The following is a 19,003-nucleotide window of genomic DNA, read 5'->3' as shown; positions in this document are numbered from 1 at the left end:
TCCCTCTTTTGTCCACTTTCAACCAATTCGGCCCTGTTTACACCTGGTATTAAGATACGTTTTGGTTGATCGGATCACAAGTAGATGAGGGAGACACATACCCATTTACGCCTGGTGTTTTAATCTGTCTCTTTTGTCCACTTTCAACCACTTCTGTCCTGATTTCTTTGAGGGGAGGGTCTATGAGAGGGTAATGTATGGGTTTTTTCAGATCTTTCAATCTAATGGACAAAATAAGGTTGTACATATGGGTCTTCGACCACATAAGCATTTACACTATGAAAGCAATCCGATCAAATGCGTTTTCGGCTACCTCCGGAAATGGTCAAAAGTGGACAAAAGTTTTAGACTCTGTTTATACCTGTATTTACTGACGTCCACTTGTGATCCGATCGACCAAAACACTTTTTAATACCAGGTGTAAACAGAGCCTATGTTATGTAAAGAAAAGTTCAAAAAGTCTGGTTCATGTAAGGAAATCGACATAATGCATGAATGTTTTGAAGATATTGAGGGCATGCAATATTGTTAAGCAATCAACGCACCGACTGCTGCACAGTGCTGGTGAGGTCTGCACCCAGCGAGAGGGCGAGTTTATACAGATGGCGGATGTGCCTCTGCCTCTCTTGGTGCTGAGTCAACTGAGTCCTGGCCTGATTGGTGTCACTGAACACAGTCACTGGTTCTGTGTGTAGGACGGTATCCAACTAAAAATAAAAAAAGAAGTACAAACAATTATTTATGCTTAGGCAACAAATTTCATAATGTAATGTAATATAATAATTACTACTAGTACTGAAAATGTATATTTGTCAACAAAACTTAAACAAAAAATAAAATTAAAAATATTATCTTTAATGAGATGGCCAAGGTAGTTAAGGTAAAAAACCAGGGATGCACTGATACCATTTTTTAAGGACCGAGTACGAGTACCGATACTTTTTTCTAGTACTCGCCGATACCGATACCTATACATTTATTAATTTCTCTCTCTCTCTTTTCTTTCTTTCTTTTTTTTTTTTTTTTTTTTTTTTGATGTTGCAGTTTTCCAAGCACAACACAGTGAGACTAATGAATGTAGGACAGCTTCTTTATTATTACTCTAATGAAAAAAGTAATAATTTTTATATGCTTGTCACAAACTTAAAGAACAAACATGTCACAGTGTCCAATAACCTTCAAAGGGCATAATTACCAATAATTGTTGTTATATAAAAAGAAATTTACAAACAAATTACAAACAATACAACAAATACTATAGAGATACAAATTAAAAAACTTGTTTTTCAGATACAGTAGGTTTATTTACCATGTACACATTTATTTAACATATTTTGTTGTTTTATTAACATTAATGAAAAATATAGACTACGGTCCCTTTAAGACCGAATCCATGGATACTGACACATATCCTGTTTTCACCCAAATGTTTACGTCCACTTAAGCCATAACCGACTGTATTTACGTGAGATACTCCACACGATGGACATTTTGACAACTGTGTGTGCATCTGACCATTCAGGCGCGAGGAGAACTGAACGCGCGCTGTCTGAGAGAACTGGGATCGCGCGCGCGCGAGAGAGCGCTTCTCTTCTGTGTCATTCAGCTATAACGAGCCTAATCGATAACGAATTGAGATTGAAAGCATGCAGTTCGCAATGTGTGTGTTGTCATCATTACTTTTGAAGTATTTCCACACCTCTGAGGCTGACATTGTTTCTGCTGCTGCCGCCGGTGTCTCTGTGCACGGGAAATTCTGTCAGTTGCGTCACGTGAGGTATCGGTCTTTGGTATATTTTTACGAGTACGAGTACAAGTACATGAGCTTGGTATCGGCCGATACCGATACTGGTATCGGTATCGGTGCATCCCTATAAAAAACAAAACAAACAAACAAACAAAAAAAAAACTATGTCCGGCACTATGTCCAGCATAGTAGTAACATTCAGTACTTGTTCAGTACTGTTTAAAATAGTTGTATCAAATTACTGAATGATGATGATGATGATGATGATGATGATTATTATTACTACTACTTCTACTACTATTATTAGTGTTTAGTCCAGTGGTTTAATCACAATTTACAGTTGTCAGGATGCAACTTGTGACGCTAAGAGAAGATACAGAGTGAGCAGCTTGGTTGGTGACTTTGAAGATACTTTTCATTTTTCTTCATCACTATTTAATTCTCATACTTTTATTATTAAAGGCAGGGTAGGCAATCTCAAGAGGCTAGCAATCATTGGATGAAATTTTTTTTTTTGATCCTGAGACGTCCACATAAGATATATGTATATGTTTTTATATTTAGACCACTTCTATCATTGATTTCTGTCAAGATGCAAAGAGTTTCAACCAGTATAACAAAAAGTGTTTATAAAAAAAATGCCAATCTTTAAATACTCCAAAACTGTGGTAATATTAATAATAAAGAAGGAGTATGTGTCCAACAATCAACAGTGCATATCAATTCTGATTTTTAATCCATCACAATCTCTAATTCTTTAAAGTTTTCTGACAGAAATGGGACTTTACCTCTTGATAAAGCTGGTGAAATTTACTGGCCATACTGAGAACGGTTTCATACTCCCTGATTTTATCCCTGACACGCTGATGTAGCTGTATAAGCTCAGAAACTTTCTCATTCTTCTCTTTTACCGGTATCCCCTTCAAGCCGAGCAGCTCAGATGTCTTAACCAGGAATTCCACCTCTGCATTCAGTTGCTATAAAAGTTTTAAAATTGAGGTTAGCTGTAAAGTTGCTAAAACAAATAATAAGCGCTAATGAGAAAGCTAAAAGACCTTTCTCACCATGAATTCTGGCTTAACAGCATTGAATTTCTCCTGTAGTTTAGACACAGGCTGAGGATCACCCCCCAAATCAACCTTTGATGCTGGAGCAAAAATCTCCTCCATTGCCCTTAAATCATGAAGAACCTACAGGCAATTAACAAAGAATTGAGGGCATTGGACAAAGATCAGAGGTCTATTAATAATGTTTTGTTGTAAGAAATAAATTTGCAGTCTCTTTAAATGCTGTAATAATTAATTAAAATAATATGGACCAACATTTCACAACTTCCCATATTTGGATGTTTTTCAAGTGAAATCACAAGTTACCTTTTTAAGCTGATCTTTACATTTTTTCCATTGCTTCTTCACAGATTTTATCTGACTATAATGAAGTTGCCAAGATGTCCACAAGTCTGCTAGTTCAGATTTCTTCTTGGTCAGTGTCTCCATATATTTTTCTACAACATGCACTGCTGCTTTAACGTTTAGATTCAGGCTGCCACTGATCTGCATACAAAATAAATAAATAAATAATAAAACGGTTAGTTCCTGTCCTTGATTCTTATTGGTCAATAGCTGTGTTTTATTCACGATAAAACACGGCTATGACCGCTTCACCCAACGGTTCGGTGTATCACTACACAACACCCTTCGCAACCACTCTTAGCAACGTAAACTGTTTGTTCTCAATTGATATTGTTCATTGAAGCTTGCTGTATTATGTAGAAGAGTGTTGTGAGAAAGAGATCAAGTGAGCGAGTTTATTACCTGCATTCAGATTTAGCATTTTCCTTCAGGTCAGTCCTATGTTCATAATAAAAAATCTGTTTAAATGTCCGATGTATTATCTTGTCCTTTTAACAGTTAAGGGGTTTTCCCGTGACTGACAGTGCTAGTCAAAGCATTTGTCAGTTGCGTCTTGTTCCGTGTTCACAACAATTCAGTCTTTTCAATATAAAAGTCTTTGCTACTGACTGACTCAATCATAAAGACAGTCTTTGCCGCCATCTAATGGCGTAATAATGTAACTCTTCTGTTGCTGTTCACGGTCAGGGACTATTTTTTCCGGCGGAAGGAAGGCTTTTAGTGATTTTACTTCATGAAAGTTGCATTGATACTTCTGGCTTTAATGTTTGTATTGTGTGGTAACCGTTTTATAAAAATAATAAGATACTCGAGGCTAGTGCTGTATCGTGAATAAGTCATGGCTGAAGGGGTTGCAGGCACTCCACTTCGTGCCTAACAACGATACAGCACAGCTTCTCGTACCTTATTGCTTACATATATTATGTTTTAAACCCTCAAGACACTGCCATAGATTTATAAAGACCACTGATTGTTAAGCTTGTGTTAAAATGCTCTACAAAGTTTCTTACCATGTTGGAGGAATTAATAAAGTTGTTTCCTAGATCCTGCATGGTAAAAAACCTCTGCAGCAGTGACTGCCACTTAGCATCCAACATTTCCTTCATTGATGCACTTGCTCCTTCATTTTCCTCCTCTTCCTCTGGCTTGTTCTTGTAGCATTCCTGAAGTATCCTTATCTGCTCCTCAACCTGTGCCATCACACAAAATATCATCATTGGAATATTGGCCTTAGTCTACCTGGGTATTTCATTACAATAAATATATGTTATAAATATATAACCATACCTCATCTGCACAGCGCAAAAAGTCCACATAGGGCCTGAGGCTCTCCACATGCGATGATATGTTCCTCACCAATGTTTTCATCTCCTCTGCCAGAATTGAAGCTTTGTTAGACAACTCGACTGTCTCTGAGGATTCCAGTCCCTTTAGTTCTTTTATAAAACCAGCTATGGCCTCTGATTCTCTCATAGCATCCTGCAGGACAAAAACACCATTCAGAGAAAGACCTGATTTACAATTAGTAGATTTTCATAGCACTTTTACAAACTTTTTAGGGGTTGTAGAAAATGATAAAATAATAACACAATTCACTTTGAACTTTCCATATTATATTATATTGGTGAGTATGAAGTCACCTGAGACTGTGAGAGTAGCTCAACATGCTTATTAAGGGTGTCCTCTGCCTCAGTTAGAGATGAACCTGGCTCTGTGCTGGCAGAGAGGACACTGTTGCTACTCTTAATCCAAGCAGAGACCTGTAGAGATTTAGAATTTTGAGATGGATCGAGGAAATATATACACTTTGCAACAGGCTACTGTAAAATATTAAGTCACATTTATTGACATATTATAAACAATGTAGTGAAGAATTAAAAAAAGAGTTTAAGGGTGAATCTCAGAAAAACATGTCTAGGTTAAATAAATAAACAAATAAATCACACATTTTTGCATTTGTTTGGTTTAATCAGCATTCAGGCAGGAGAAAATATAAAAGGCAACAGCAATGACAACAATGGTGTATGATTACTTTACATAAATTATTATTATTATTAATAATAATGGATAAATGTGCCATATTTTGTGACATTAAAGGGATAGTTCACCCAAAAATGAAAATTTGATGTTTATCTGCTTACCCCCAGGGCATCCAAGATGTAGGTGACTTTGTTTCTTCAGTAGAACACAAATGATGATTTTTAACTCCAACCGTTGCGGTCTGTCAGTCGTATAATGCATGTCAATGGGAACTCCATCTATAAGAGTAAAAAAAACATGCACAGACAAATCCAAATTAAACCCTGCGGCTCGTGACGACACATTGATGTCCTAAGACAAGAAACGATCGGTTTGTGCGAGAAACCGAACAGTATTTATATCATTTTTTACCTCTAATAAACCACTATGTCCAACTGCCTTGAGCGCACGCACGACACCCGGTGTGTGAGGTCTGAATGCACTCTGATGCCGGAAGTGATCGCTCACACTAATTGACGCATACACGCGAGAGATCACTTCTGTCATCAGAACGCGTTTTTAGACCTCACCAACCGGATGCTCAAGGCAGTTGGACATAGTGGTGTATTAGAGGCAAAAAAATTATATAAATACCGTTCGGTTTCTCGCAAAAACCGATCATTTTGTGTCTTAGGACATCAATGTGTCGTCACGAGCCGCAGGGTTTAATTTGGATTTGTCTGTGCATGTTTTTTTGACTCTTATAGATGGAGTTCCCATTGATATGCATTATACGACTTAAAAACCATCATTTGTGTTCTACTGAAGAAACAAAGTCACCTACATCTTGGATGCCCTGGGGGTAAGCAGATAAACATCAAATTTTCATTTTTGGTTGAACTATCCCTTTAAGTAAATAAATTTGATTTGTTTTTAATCAGCATAAATAAAAAGTCAACAGCAAATATTAATAAATTACATTTTTGCATTTGATTAAAAAGGCAACAGCAAATACAACCACGATGTATAAATACTTTATTTATTACAATTATTATCAAACAATGTGTCAAAAAATGATGTTTTGCCCTCAATTCTGTCTTATTAGAGGTCTACTAAGTCTTAAAACAGTGAAAAGAAAGACTATCAGATTTTTCTGTACCTTATCCACTAGTTCTTCGAATGAGGACACCAGCTGCTGCCTTTTGCCTGATAACGCTCTGTGGGCATGACACTCGTGGCTCAGAACCTCAATTCTCTCTTTGATGTATCCCAGCATTCTTTGTATCCCACCAACTTGGGCACTAACAAACAAACAAACACAGATGCCTGACACCACACAGAACATTCCAATCCACTGAAAACCTGGAGTCTGGATATCTGCTGTGATAAGGTCTTTTTTTAAAACACTGTAGCATCTGCTCTTTGTCTTCTCACCTTTGTGGGTCGAGCTTCTGAAGTAACAGCTGACCTCTCTGAAGAGGCTCGCTGGATGAGTCTTTTATACTGCGTGAAAACTCTTCATGTTTCCTAGCCAGCTCAGGTAATGACAGAGGTTGAGTCTTCAGATCCTTTATAGCAATCTCTATGGTGCCCAGCACCTCAAATGCCTGACGACAAAAAATATATAATGTCATAAAATCCTTCGTAAGTCAATGTTAACTAACACATTAAATATAGGGATACTTAGTATATATTTAAAGGGTTAGTTCACCCAAAAATGAAAATTCTGTCATTAATTACTCACCCTCATGTCGTTCCACATCCATAAGATCTTCGTTCATCTTTGGAACACAAATTAAGATATTTTTGATAAAATCCAATGGCCTGCATTGCCAGCAAGTTAATTTACACTTTGAAACACCCAGAAAGGTACTAAAGACATATTTAAAACAGTTCATGTGACTACAGTGGTTCAACCTTAATGTTATAAAGCGACAAGAATACTTTTTTCACTTTACTTTTTTCGACTTTATTCAACAATATCAAATGATGGCCGATTTCAAAACACTGCTTCATGAAGCTTTACGAATCTTTTGTTTCGAATCAGTATTTCGGATTGTGTATCAAACTGCCTAAGTCACGTGAACCATTGAAATTTCGAAACACTTATGACGTAACGAAGCCTCCTTTACTGAAATCATGTGACTTTGGCAGTTGATATGCACTCCGAACCACTGATTCGAAACAAAAGATTTGTAAAACTTCGAAGCTTCATGAAGCAGTGTTTTGAAATCGCCCATCACTAGATACTGTTGAAAAAAGTCGTTATTTTGTTTTTGCGCATAAAAAGTATTCTTGTCACTTCATAACATTAAGGTTGAACCACTGTAGTCACATGAACTGTTTTAAATATATCTTTAGTACCTTTCTGGGCATTTGAAAGTGTAAATTAACTTGCTGGCAATGCAGGCCTCACTGAGCCATCGGATTTTATCAAAAATATCTTAATTTGTGTTCTGAAGATTAACAAAGGTCTTATGGGTGTGGAACGACATGAGGGTGAGTAATTAATGACAGAATTTTCATTTTTGGGTGAACTAACCCTTTAAACGATTTATACTTTATGATTTATTGCAGTACAAATGTCTCCATTATGATGTTATCATGCAGTAAATCACTTATAAATATTATTTATTTATTAAATAATTTATTTGATTGAATTTGATTCTCCCTAACTGAACTGAATGTAATTTTACGTTACTAACTACATTTTTGTCATGTAATTTGGAATCAGCTCTATATCAATGTATGCAACAATCTCCATAAATCACTCTACTTTCTCCTCTCTCTCTTTTCTAACCCACACTCATATTATTACAATCTACATCTCCACTAGAGGGTACTACCTCCAACAACAAAAACATATGACACACAAGTCACTAGAGTGTGGTCAGAAGAAATATAGCCGCTGAAGTGTTTACCAAGAGTTAGGTCTGTATCAGCTCAAGAGCTATGCAAACCTCAACTTAGTAAAAGCATGTGAAGTGCTACTACATTACAGTGCGTACTTTATTAGCACTGCTGTAAAAGGCATTGCTCTCCTGCAAATGAGCCAGACGATTCATCATGAGGTTCCAGAACTGCTCGTGTGTAGTTTTGAGGTTCTCACTCTTCTCTGACAAGCGCTGAAGTTGTGTGGACTCATTCGAGGAAAGCAAATCTGATGCCTGCTGTAGTAACCTCTCGACCAGCACACCCCAGTCCTGAAGGAAGATACAGTGTGAAACACAATTCACTGATCTAAAGCGCAAAAAGCTTTATGCCTCAGAACAAATGTTATTATTAGGGCAAGACCTGATATGAAGTATATATGAATATGAAGATTATTTTTGTGTTGTAATATTAGCAGCTATTTTTGTAAGGGTATCAGATTTTAAGTAATGTGCTGTGGTCAAGCTCAGACACTTAAACTTTATTAATTATAACTTATTCACACAATGGAAAGAAGATTAACAGTACAGAAATAGAGATCTAATGTTACTGTAGCTGTTGCCCAGTGGGGGATTTAACTTACATGTTGATGTCTATTTAATTTTGAAAGTTATATAACACCATACACATTTCTGTAATTATATTAAATTATTTATTAAGTGAATGTTATTCACAAATCGCTTTGCTTCAGAAGGCCTTTATTAACCCCCCGGAGCCGTGTGGAGTACGTTTATGATGGATGGATGTGGATGGAAGCATTTTCTTCAGCTCATACTTGCTGATCCCGCTCACTGCCATTATGAAGCACGGATGCATCAGGATATTTATTAATATTTCTCCAATTGTGTTTATCAGAAAGAAGAAAGTCATATACACCTAGGATAGCTTGAGGGTGAATAAAGCTTGGCATTTTCATTTGAAAGTGAACTAATCCTTTAAGGTATATGTGATTCATTTTAACTGTGAACTTAAACCTTGGAAGCCAAATGTTTATTGAAAAATCTAGTGATCTCTTACCTTGGCTTTCTGTTCAAACTCTTTGCATTCATGTAGTAAGTCTTCATTTTCTGACAGAGATGAACCCAGATGACTGTTTTCCAAGAGCAAAGTAGTCTTTTCCTTAAACCATTGTGATACCTGTTTAAAAGCACATATTACACAGTTTTAAGACGCAACATTGTGAGAAGTGTGAGACCTCAAGTGAAAATGCATATACTTTGCATTTTTACAATTTACTTTTATTTATACAAAATTATAATTACAAATGATCAGCATGAAAAAAATAAATCAAAGTAGAAAAATGTGTCTTTAATGACAGCAGTACAGATCTGACATGAATAAAACCTGATGATCATGTTTTCCAGCATGATTTGTGTATATTCTAAAAAGCTCTAATGGAAGCAAAACATCTGACTCTTTCCTTCAATTATTTTTTATTTGATAAACTTAAATATTATTTGAGTCACAGTGGTTTAATTCAGCAGTTTACATTTAATAATTCAGCATTTTACATTTATTATTATTTTAAATTTAACATTGTTATTCAAAACATTAGTGAAAGCAGTAAGAGGTTTTCCACAGGGATCATATCAAACACAAGCATGTGCCCTGTCCCCTATCAGCATGTTAAGTATGCTGGCCAGTTATTTTAGTTCAACATTTTTAAAAGGCAGCCGGTCATCAGCGTGTTTTTGCAGAGTGCCTTTGAGCATGCTTGAATAACCTTTACCATGTGAGAGTTTGTACAATCTAAAGTGAACACACAAAAAGCCACTTATGAAAATTATGACTTTCACTTTAGCAATATTATATTCATATCATAGCATATCATATTCATTACCAAGGAGAGATTTTTTCAGGATTGTGAGTAGTTTCTGGAGAACCCTTTATGGAGCACAGGCAGACATTTTCTGCTTTCATTTTATCCTGTTGTCATGTGGTCGATATCTTAAAGAAGCAATCAATAAATGTAGTATCACAGAAAATGAACATTTTTCCAAGCCGATTACTGAAAAATAGGTAGGAGTGCATTTATATTCTTCTGTTGCAAGTCCCAGTGCAGCTGATTGCTTATTTTCTTTTACGGAATTTTTTTTTTTACTTAACTTGAGATGCGGTACGAATTAAAGCTGCAAGCAGCGATGAAAGAGCCCTCGCACCTGGGCTCACCGCCACCCGGTGGCCTTAGGAAAACTGTGAACGGTGGGTGATATTCATTTAAGCGGATAAATAGAGGAGAAATATGGCAGGGTCACTTTGATGCACCACATTTCTTGCTGCCAGCAGGTGGCGCTTTGACTATAACTGAATATTGCCATGTTGATGCCTTCAGCAGATCGGACATTGTATGCCCGAGTTACCACAACTTCCTGTTTCGTGGCGTAAATCGCATATATTAGCACTTAGCCAAGTGTTGCATGATTTGATGTGTTTCTAACATGTTTGGTACTTTGTGGCATATTTATTTGTGTTTCTGGGAGTGAATTACAGTATAAAGCATGACATTTTCTGTTGCCAGCAGGTGGCGCTATGACTAACTGAATATTGGCATGTAGAGATCTTCAGACCAGGACTCTTATCACACATGTGAATTTTGGGGCAGATCGGACATTGTATGACTTACAACAGCTTCCTCTTTCATGGCGAAACATCAGATTTTGTCAGGCTGCCAAGGACATGCCCCTCAACGAAAACTCAAGATCTTCGCAATGTAACATCACTAAGGATTTAAGATTAGACAGACCAAATATGATGTTGATCTGGTTAAATGTCAATGAGGAGTTAATCACAGCGTAAAACATGATATTTCCTGTTGCTCACAGGTGGCGCTATGACTGTAACTGATGTAGATGAGTTAAGGCCAGGACTCTAATAAAACATGTGAAATCTGGGGCAGATCGGATATTGTATGCCCGAGTTACAACAACTTCCTGTTTCATGGCGCAACATCGAAATTTGTCAGGCCGCCACGGACACGCCCTTCAATGAAAACTCAAGATCTTCGCAATTTAACGTCGCAAAGGCCTTTAGATTAGACTGAACAAATATGATGTTAATCTGATTAAAGCTCTAGGAGGAGTTTGTTAAAGTACAACATCTGGAAATGGCAAAAACTGCAAAAATTTCGCAGAGAAAATTTAAAATATCTCACTTCCTGTTGAGTTTTCAGATTTTGCACCCAGGGACTTTTTTGTAGGTATTGGGCTGTTACATGTGTCTAGTGAATGTCATACTTGTACGTGAAACGTAGCGTGAAGGGCGCTTAATTGAAATTTTGTAGGTGGCGCTATCGAGCCATTTTGCCACACCTAATTCTGAAACCCATATCAGGCGTAAATTTTCACCACTTCTGATGCGTGTGCAAAGTTTCATGAGTTTCGAGCATGTTTAGGCTCTAAAAAATGCGATTCATTTCGGAGAAGAAGAATAATTGGCCGAGCAATTACAATAGGGTCCTCACACCATCGGTGCTCGGGCCCTAATAAAAACACTTTTTCTTCTGGCAGAGTGACTTACCTCCTGTTCCTGTCGCTCCCATTGGCAAATGCGGGAGATTGTTTCCAGCTCATGCTGCTGTTGTCTCATGCAAAGGTCCACTTGCCTGCGTCTGTCCTGCAGAATCTCCATTAGACCTTCAACCTTTCCAAAGCTGCTCCAGGCCCCATGAGAAGCTCTGCCATACTGCAGGGCCTTCTCGGACTGGAAGTCCTTCAAAAATTCCAGCAACTCACGACTCTTATTCAACACCAGCATTGACTTCTCCAACATCCCTGAGGATAGAGCACAAGCTTTCTAGTGTTTTTTTAATGTCATTCTAACAAAACTTCCACTATGGATTTTGCTCTTGTTGCTAGGGTGTTGAGTGCATCATTAGTCAGTTGGTATGGTGTTTGGGTGGCTGTGAGTTACAAGGGTGTTCAGAATGGTGCCTATGGTTACTTAGTTTGAATGACAGACAGACAGACACAACTGGAGAACAAAGCTCTTACCTCTTTTAATACTGCTGTGTCTCTGAAGCAATTCATTCATGTCATCTGCAGTGGTCGACTTCCGGCCAACACTCTGAAAGCCCTCAGCTTCATCTATCCTGATGGCAAACTACAATCAAAAAAGTATTTAAATTATTATGAAATATTATTACAGTTTTAAATAATTGTATTAATATATTTTAAAATGTAATTTATTCATGTAACCCTTCAGAAATCATTCTAATCCTAAAACATTTCTTATTATTATCAATGTTGAAAAATGATGTACTGCTTAATATTTTCAGTGGAAACCATAAAATTTTTTTAAGTGAAAAAAGTATGAATGTATTGTATGCAACAAGAACTGTACATAACAACAAACACGCGACCTGTGTATAGTCCAGGTGATATGTGAAAATAATGTTCACTTGTTCAGTTTGAACATTTTCAGAAATGGAGCCATTGCAAAAACGCCTCGTGGTCGCCATGGCATAATATATCATTTGGTTATGGTGAAAAGTAAAATGGCGTTTTTGTGATGGCTCCATTTCGGAAACTGTACAAGTGTATCAAGTTTCATGCTTTTATTAAAAAGTGAACATATCACCTGGACTATGTAGACAAATTACTCTCATGAGCTAGTTTTTTTTTTTCATCTGTCTAAAATACTTGAGTCATTGGTTTGAATCAAACAACTATTGTTTGATTAATATTATAGCCATGTCTGACTAAAAATGAAGAAAAATCTGTTACTGTGTTGTACTTAAGGTTTATGAGATCCGTGTTACTGACTGGTTGCTCATATGACAACATGGAGTTCAGAATTAGAGTTTTGTTGTAATAGATGGTACTTTTATAAATACAAATATCAAAATGTTTGTTTTAATGAGTATTTTTGGTTTGCACAGAATCAAAATATTGGTGTGGAGTTCCTTCTAAATCAATTGTTAAGGGAATCAGTTGTTAAATTCCTTTTGATCTCTGAGAAAGAATGATATCTGAGATCTGGTACGTCACAACATTTGCTCGGAAACAGCGTGTGTACTCTGCACGACCAGTTTCTGGTGAATGACAACTCCATCACGTTACATAAATAATAGCAGCAACCTTCAACGAATGAATGCAGTCGACTATGTACATCATCATAACGGTAATTTAGCAGGAAGCATGTGTGTTGAAATGTTAGCAGCAAAACAAATATTGTTCTGAAACATGTTCAACATTTGTTATCTGCTTGAGTTTATTTGCAAAACCACCGCTTTCGGCTTCATTCAAAACATCCCCATGTGACCTTGATGAGTCATCTTCTTTTATCTAGAATATATCACTGAAGCACATATCAAAGTGATGTGACTAAGTTGCTTCAGATCGCTGAAGATACACAGAAACAGCTGTTCACCATAAAAAAAACTGAACAAATATACAACATTGCATGTTCAATATCAAATTACGCCATAGTTTCCAACTTTAAAGCTGTAAAAACAAAAACCATTGTTTTGTACAGTACACAGTGTATTGTACTCCCTGTGGAATGTTTAACCATCAGAGACCAAGCTTTTTGTTTTGTTTTTAAAAGCTGCTGGTTATGAAAATAATGATACTTATTGTTTGGAAAATGTTGTGAAATTATAACGACGGGCTTTAAAGCTACAACATTTCACTGCTGTTATGCCCAGTGCCCCCTACAGGTACTTGGACATTTAAAGGAACACTCCACTTTTTTTGAAAATAGACTCATTTTCCAACTCCCCTAGAGTTAAACAGTTGAGTGTTACCGTTTTCGAATATCATCTGCGTAATATCATTGCGCCTGCTGCAGCCATGGTACGGCAGCAAAGTTCCTTGATCATTACGACGGAATGAGAGTATAGTTCCTAGCCAAATCACAACTTTTCATTTTCCGTCGGTCTTAGTACACGATGTAACTACAGAAGAGTCAAGTTTTAAATAGGAAAAATATCGAAACTCTTTGGTCATTTTTGAGCGAGATGCTAACGGTCTAATCAGATTCAATGAACTATGCTAAGCTATGCTAAAAGTGGTACCGCCAGACCCGGAGATCGGCTGAATGGATTCGAAAACGGTAAAACTCAACTGTTTAACTCTAGGGGAATTTTCTAGGGGAAAATGAGCCTATTTTCAAAAAAAGTGGAGTGTTCCTTTAAGGACACACTTCTCTTTGCATTTTCTGCTTAAAGAACATCTTAAACATGCATAAGCTGCTTTGCTTGTCTTAACTGGTCTTGGGTGGTTTTAGAAGAAGAGTGTCATGCACTTTTTAGTTGGTTAAACCAGCTTTGTCTGATTTAATTTTTTTTTTTTTTTTTTTTCCAGTAACAAGACAACAGGACAAATGGAAGAGAGAAAGTATGTTCACTTTGGTGCGTCCAGTTTAAACAGCTCGTAAACAGCTCTGTACAGACTTCCGAAAGATCCCAGGCTCGGAAACAAGTGGATGGTTTATTTTAATGGAATCCTGGATTGCATCTGAGGATTATATGTTTGTTCAGAGCATTTTGTTTTGTGAATGAGTCACAGAGTAATGGAGAGTTTGCAAAGAAACTTTTGTTGACAGATCAGGCAGCCAACTGTATTGGATCCGACAGCAGCTTCATCACAAACTAGCCTGCATTACCTCCAGAGCACACTCAAAGAAATGGCAAGCCAAGATCAGAAGGGATCTCCTCTTCTCCAGCTGGGTCACCAGAGTTTTCCAAGCCTCGCTGAGAGAAACAGCCATTGCCTCATACACCAGCCCCTCTCCTTCCTTCTGAGCTGCTGTTTTATCTGCCTCCTCCAGCAAAGCCCACACACCTCCTTCATTTTTCTGTTAAATTGAAATTCAATTATTAGACATAACACAGTGCTCTAGCATATTAAGTGTACACAGCTCTTTCTTTTATTTAAACTGTAAACAAGCAGCAGCTCCCATGCTGATTAGACACGTCTGGTGGGCAGATGCACATAAGCACATGATGAAATATTCAGTAACGTGCAATGCCGTTTTAACTGTGGTAGAGGATTTTTTTTTTTTTTTTTGATTAAAGGCTGTACCCTCCGTTCTGGGTCTGTAGTTACTTTTGGTCAGATAGCAGCTCTGATGTTCACCAAAAAAGTTTGGAGCAGTCTGACATTTTTTTTTTTTCACTTTCAAATATAGCACAGATATGCTTCTAGCATATAATTGTATGTTCAAATCAATATTTTTAAGGCAGTTCAAAGCAGCAAGGAGCTCTCCTTGTAAGGTCTGAAAGCATCGCTTTGTGGCATATGACAGATGTAATGCCAGCTATTTGGATTTGGCAATATAAAGGTGTACAAAATGAAACGGTACACAGAATGTTTAACATCTGTTATTCATTTCTGTTTATTAAATCCTTGATTTTTACCCTGCAAATATCTTTATAATTCACCTTCAAAACATTCATCATGAATGGAATCATCCCATTGAAAAGAGCAGATTTATAACAATCATATTTCAAAGGCTCAAAAGAAACATTAAAGAACCTTGCAGTTAAACTGAGTGGTGGGTCTTAAATCGGCATTAAAGTTCAGGAACTATAATGATGCCTCCATCAATGGCAACAAAAAACCTCAGTGGAAATGCCGTTAATCATCTCCACGTGGTTCTGTGAGGAAGACATTGGGCTGAAGATAAGGGCACCGAAAGAACAGAAAACTATACAAATAAACAAAACAGACAACATAAACACAACTAAAGTTTGGGAATCATCAAAACTGTACTATATTATAGCTTCTTTTAAGTTGCTAAACCAACTTCATGTAGTGCATGCTGTAATGGTTTTAACACAATATTGAATGAGTTCACATGCTAATAAATTTATCCTTTTGATCTTTAATTCATAAAATTAGCAAAAATCTAACCTTTCATTGAAGGAAAAAAATTGAAAGTGGGGGGAAAATCACATTATGAAATAAATGTTTTTCTCCAAAACGCGTTGGCCACAATTATTGACACCCTAGAATTTTTTATGAGTAAAATATCTCTGAAGTATATTCCCATTCATATTCACATTTTTTTAGCACACCAGGGTGATCATGAAATTGTCCAGCCATGACTTCCTGTTCCACAGGAGTATAAACATGAGGAAACACAAAGGCCAAATCATTCATCACAATGATTAAAACCAAAGAATATAGTTCTGATGTGCAGCAAAAGATTATTGAGCTTCACAAAATAGAAAGTGGCTGTAAGAAAATAGCTAAAGCATTGAAAATCCCCATTTCCACTATCAGGGCAATAATTAAGAAGTTCCAATCAACTAAAGATGTTACAAATCTGCCTGGAAGAGGACGTGTGTCTAAATCATCCTAATGCGCAGTGAGGAGGAAAGTTTGAGTGGACAAAGACTCTCCAAGGATCACAGCTGGAGAATTGCAGAGATTAGTTGAGTCTTGAGTCTCAGAAAGCTTAAAAAAAATATCAAACAGCACCTACATCCCCACAAGTTGTTTGGGAGGGTTTCAAGAAAAATCCTCTGCTCTCATCCAGAAACATCTCCAGCATATTCAGTTGTCAGACAAGACTGGAACTTCAAACGGGACTGGCTTCTATGGTCAGATGAAACTAAAAAAAGTGCTTTTTGGCAGCAAACTCACCAGATGGGTTTGGTGCACACATGGATAAAAAGTACCCCATGCACATGGTTAAATATACTGCTGGATCTTTAATGTTGTGGGCCTATTTTTCTGCTGGAGGTCCTGGACATCTTGTTCAGATACATTGTATCATGGATTCTATCAAATACCAACAGATAAAAAATCTAAACCTGACCGCTTCTGCTAGAAATCTTATAATGGGCTGTGGTTGGATCTTCCATCAGGACAATGATCCAAAACAAACATCAAAACCAACACAAAAATGTGTCACTGAGCACAAAATGAAGCTTCTGCCATGGTCATTCCAGTCCCCTGACCTGAACCCTAAAGAAAATGAGTGGAGTGAACTGAAGAGAAGAAGCACCAACATGGAGCTGGGAATCTGTAGAGATTCTGTATATGAAGGAATGGTCTCTGATCTCTTGTCAGGTGTTCTCCAAACTCATCAGGCATTATAGGTGAAGACTCAGAGCTGTTCTCTTGGCAAAAGGAGGTTGCAAAAAGTATTGAATAAAAGGGTGCCAATAATTGTGGCCAACGTGTTTCGGAGAAAAACATTTATTTCATAATGTGATTTTCCCGCCACTTTTAATTCTTTTCCTTCAATGAAAGGTTAGATTTTTGTTAATTTTATGAATTAAAGATCAAAAGGATAAACAAGGCAGATTTATTTTTACAGTCATCTTTGATCATATTTATCAAGGGTGCCAATAATTCTGACCACAACTGTATATATATATTTACACTACCGTTTAAAAGTTTGGGAGGTTTATGAAAGACGTCTCTTATTCTCACTCAAGCTGCATTTATTTGATCAAAAATACAGTGATACATAAAACAATTGTGCTTTAAGATAAAAAATAAATAAAATGTATTTTGTGTTGGTACAGCAGTGATTACCTTAAGTTTGGCAAGGAGCTGCTCATGTTCCTCTAGAAGCTTTTTGGTCTCATCCTGGTTGTTTCCAATCTCCAAGAGGTTGGGTTGTGCTTCAATCAGCTGTAGATGCACCAGCTCCCCACACTTTAAACACACACACATGCACACACACACACACACACACACACGGAAGTGTTAATGTTTGGTTGTGCTTCTGCATATATACCTCTTGTACCCACGTGGCCCCAAGTGCATTTCACAGACTGTAAACAAGACTAGTCCTCCAGTGGCCCCTGGCCAAAGCACAGTTCGATTTTAATGCCAAGCCCCCTCAGTGAATTCTCATTCGATCTATTGCTAGTCCCAATGCAAACTTTGGCATGTAAATTGCACTAATCTTAAATTTGCATTGCAAGCCATTCTGAGAGTGAAAGAAATGTGGAGCTTCCACAGCTGCCACAGTCTATCATGTTTGTTAAACAAATGCAAAAAATACAGTTTAAGGTATGTGGACTGATGGCTAATTATCAGCTCTGTATACATTAAAGTGCCCCATTATGCTATTTTAAACGTTCCTAATTTTGTTTTGGAGGTCTCCTACAATAAGTTTACATGCATCCAAGGTCAAATAACTATAGGATTCTTTAGGATTCAGTCTCTCTAAACGCATCCTTTCTGAGAGCTTGGTTTGGTCAGATGGCCCAGTCTGTTGTGACTGGTCTACCGCTTACAGCGTGTGCTGGAAACAAAAAAGCCCATTATCATATCTGAATTTCAGCCACAGAGGCTTCCTGAGCACTTGTATACACAGTGATAGGAACAGTAACAATGGCGTCGGTTTTACCGTATCCATTCCAGAGTCCTCATCCTTGCATGCAGAGTGGATTCGCAGAGCAGAAAACAATGTCTTCTCGACATGTCGACAACATGACATGATGTTGCTACAACATGTTTGTTTCTCAGCTACAACTACAGTTTTTGAGGGCGGGTAAAAGTACTAAGTAGACGTTGTTCACAGGCAGGGCAGCCATTGTATGCACTATGCCAATTTGCTACAAACCTACAATGCACAGCATAAATGAGTGTACCTCCTCTGAAACTTCTGAAAGTCAGCAATTACTCAATTACTTAGAAGACATGTTAGGGTTCTTTAGAGATATAATGTTCCAGCAAGCCTGCTTAATCAATTACCAAAGAAGCATGTCAGAATTACTCAGGAAAATAAGATTTTCTTATCAAGGTGATAAAATGTTGTGTAGCAAAAATGAGTACACCCTCCTAAATGTTACTAAATAAAATGAAATAAAAATTTTCTGGTGTAAATTTAAGGCAATGTTTGATCAACAGGTAAGTATGTTGAACCAAAACATTTAAAGAGAAGTAATTTCTTGACAATTAAAAGTGTTATATAGGCCACTGAATCATTCTCAGACTTAATGCTGACAACAATGGAAGCACTTGTGAGAGAACTGTCAGGAGACTTATTT

The 19,003-nt window shown here is 37.2% G+C and overlaps 1 protein-coding gene across 5 annotated transcripts in view; it reads right to left on the bottom strand.

Moving 5' to 3' along the window:
- ccdc141 (coiled-coil domain containing 141) overlaps positions 1–19,003 on the bottom strand; it is a 39,537-nt gene that overhangs the window by 16,891 nt on the left and 3,643 nt on the right. For all 5 annotated transcript variants that reach the window (XR_007931758.1, XR_007931759.1, XR_007931757.1 and 2 more), the window contains exons 2-16: positions 17,538–17,660; positions 14,653–14,844; positions 12,039–12,147; positions 11,566–11,819; positions 9,067–9,186; positions 8,127–8,321; positions 6,553–6,725; positions 6,278–6,419; positions 4,800–4,919; positions 4,447–4,638; positions 4,170–4,349; positions 3,121–3,300; positions 2,812–2,937; positions 2,536–2,724; positions 546–707 (exon numbers count right to left, since the gene is read on the bottom strand). Coding sequence is in view for 2 of the 5 variants with exons in the window: in XM_051906836.1 (XP_051762796.1) it covers positions 546–707; positions 2,536–2,724; positions 2,812–2,937; positions 3,121–3,300; positions 4,170–4,349; positions 4,447–4,638; positions 4,800–4,919; positions 6,278–6,419; positions 6,553–6,725; positions 8,127–8,321; positions 9,067–9,186; positions 11,566–11,819; positions 12,039–12,147; positions 14,653–14,844; positions 17,538–17,660 (2,457 nt within the window). In the remaining 3 variants the exon portion in view is untranslated. The remainder of the gene's footprint in view (positions 1–545; positions 708–2,535; positions 2,725–2,811; positions 2,938–3,120; positions 3,301–4,169; positions 4,350–4,446; positions 4,639–4,799; positions 4,920–6,277; positions 6,420–6,552; positions 6,726–8,126; positions 8,322–9,066; positions 9,187–11,565; positions 11,820–12,038; positions 12,148–14,652; positions 14,845–17,537; positions 17,661–19,003) is intronic.

Source organism: Ctenopharyngodon idella, chromosome 9 (genome assembly GCF_019924925.1).
Source record: "Ctenopharyngodon idella isolate HZGC_01 chromosome 9, HZGC01, whole genome shotgun sequence".
NCBI classification, from domain to species: domain Eukaryota; kingdom Metazoa; phylum Chordata; class Actinopteri; order Cypriniformes; family Xenocyprididae; genus Ctenopharyngodon; species Ctenopharyngodon idella.
This window is presented reverse-complemented; position numbering and strand designations above follow the sequence as displayed.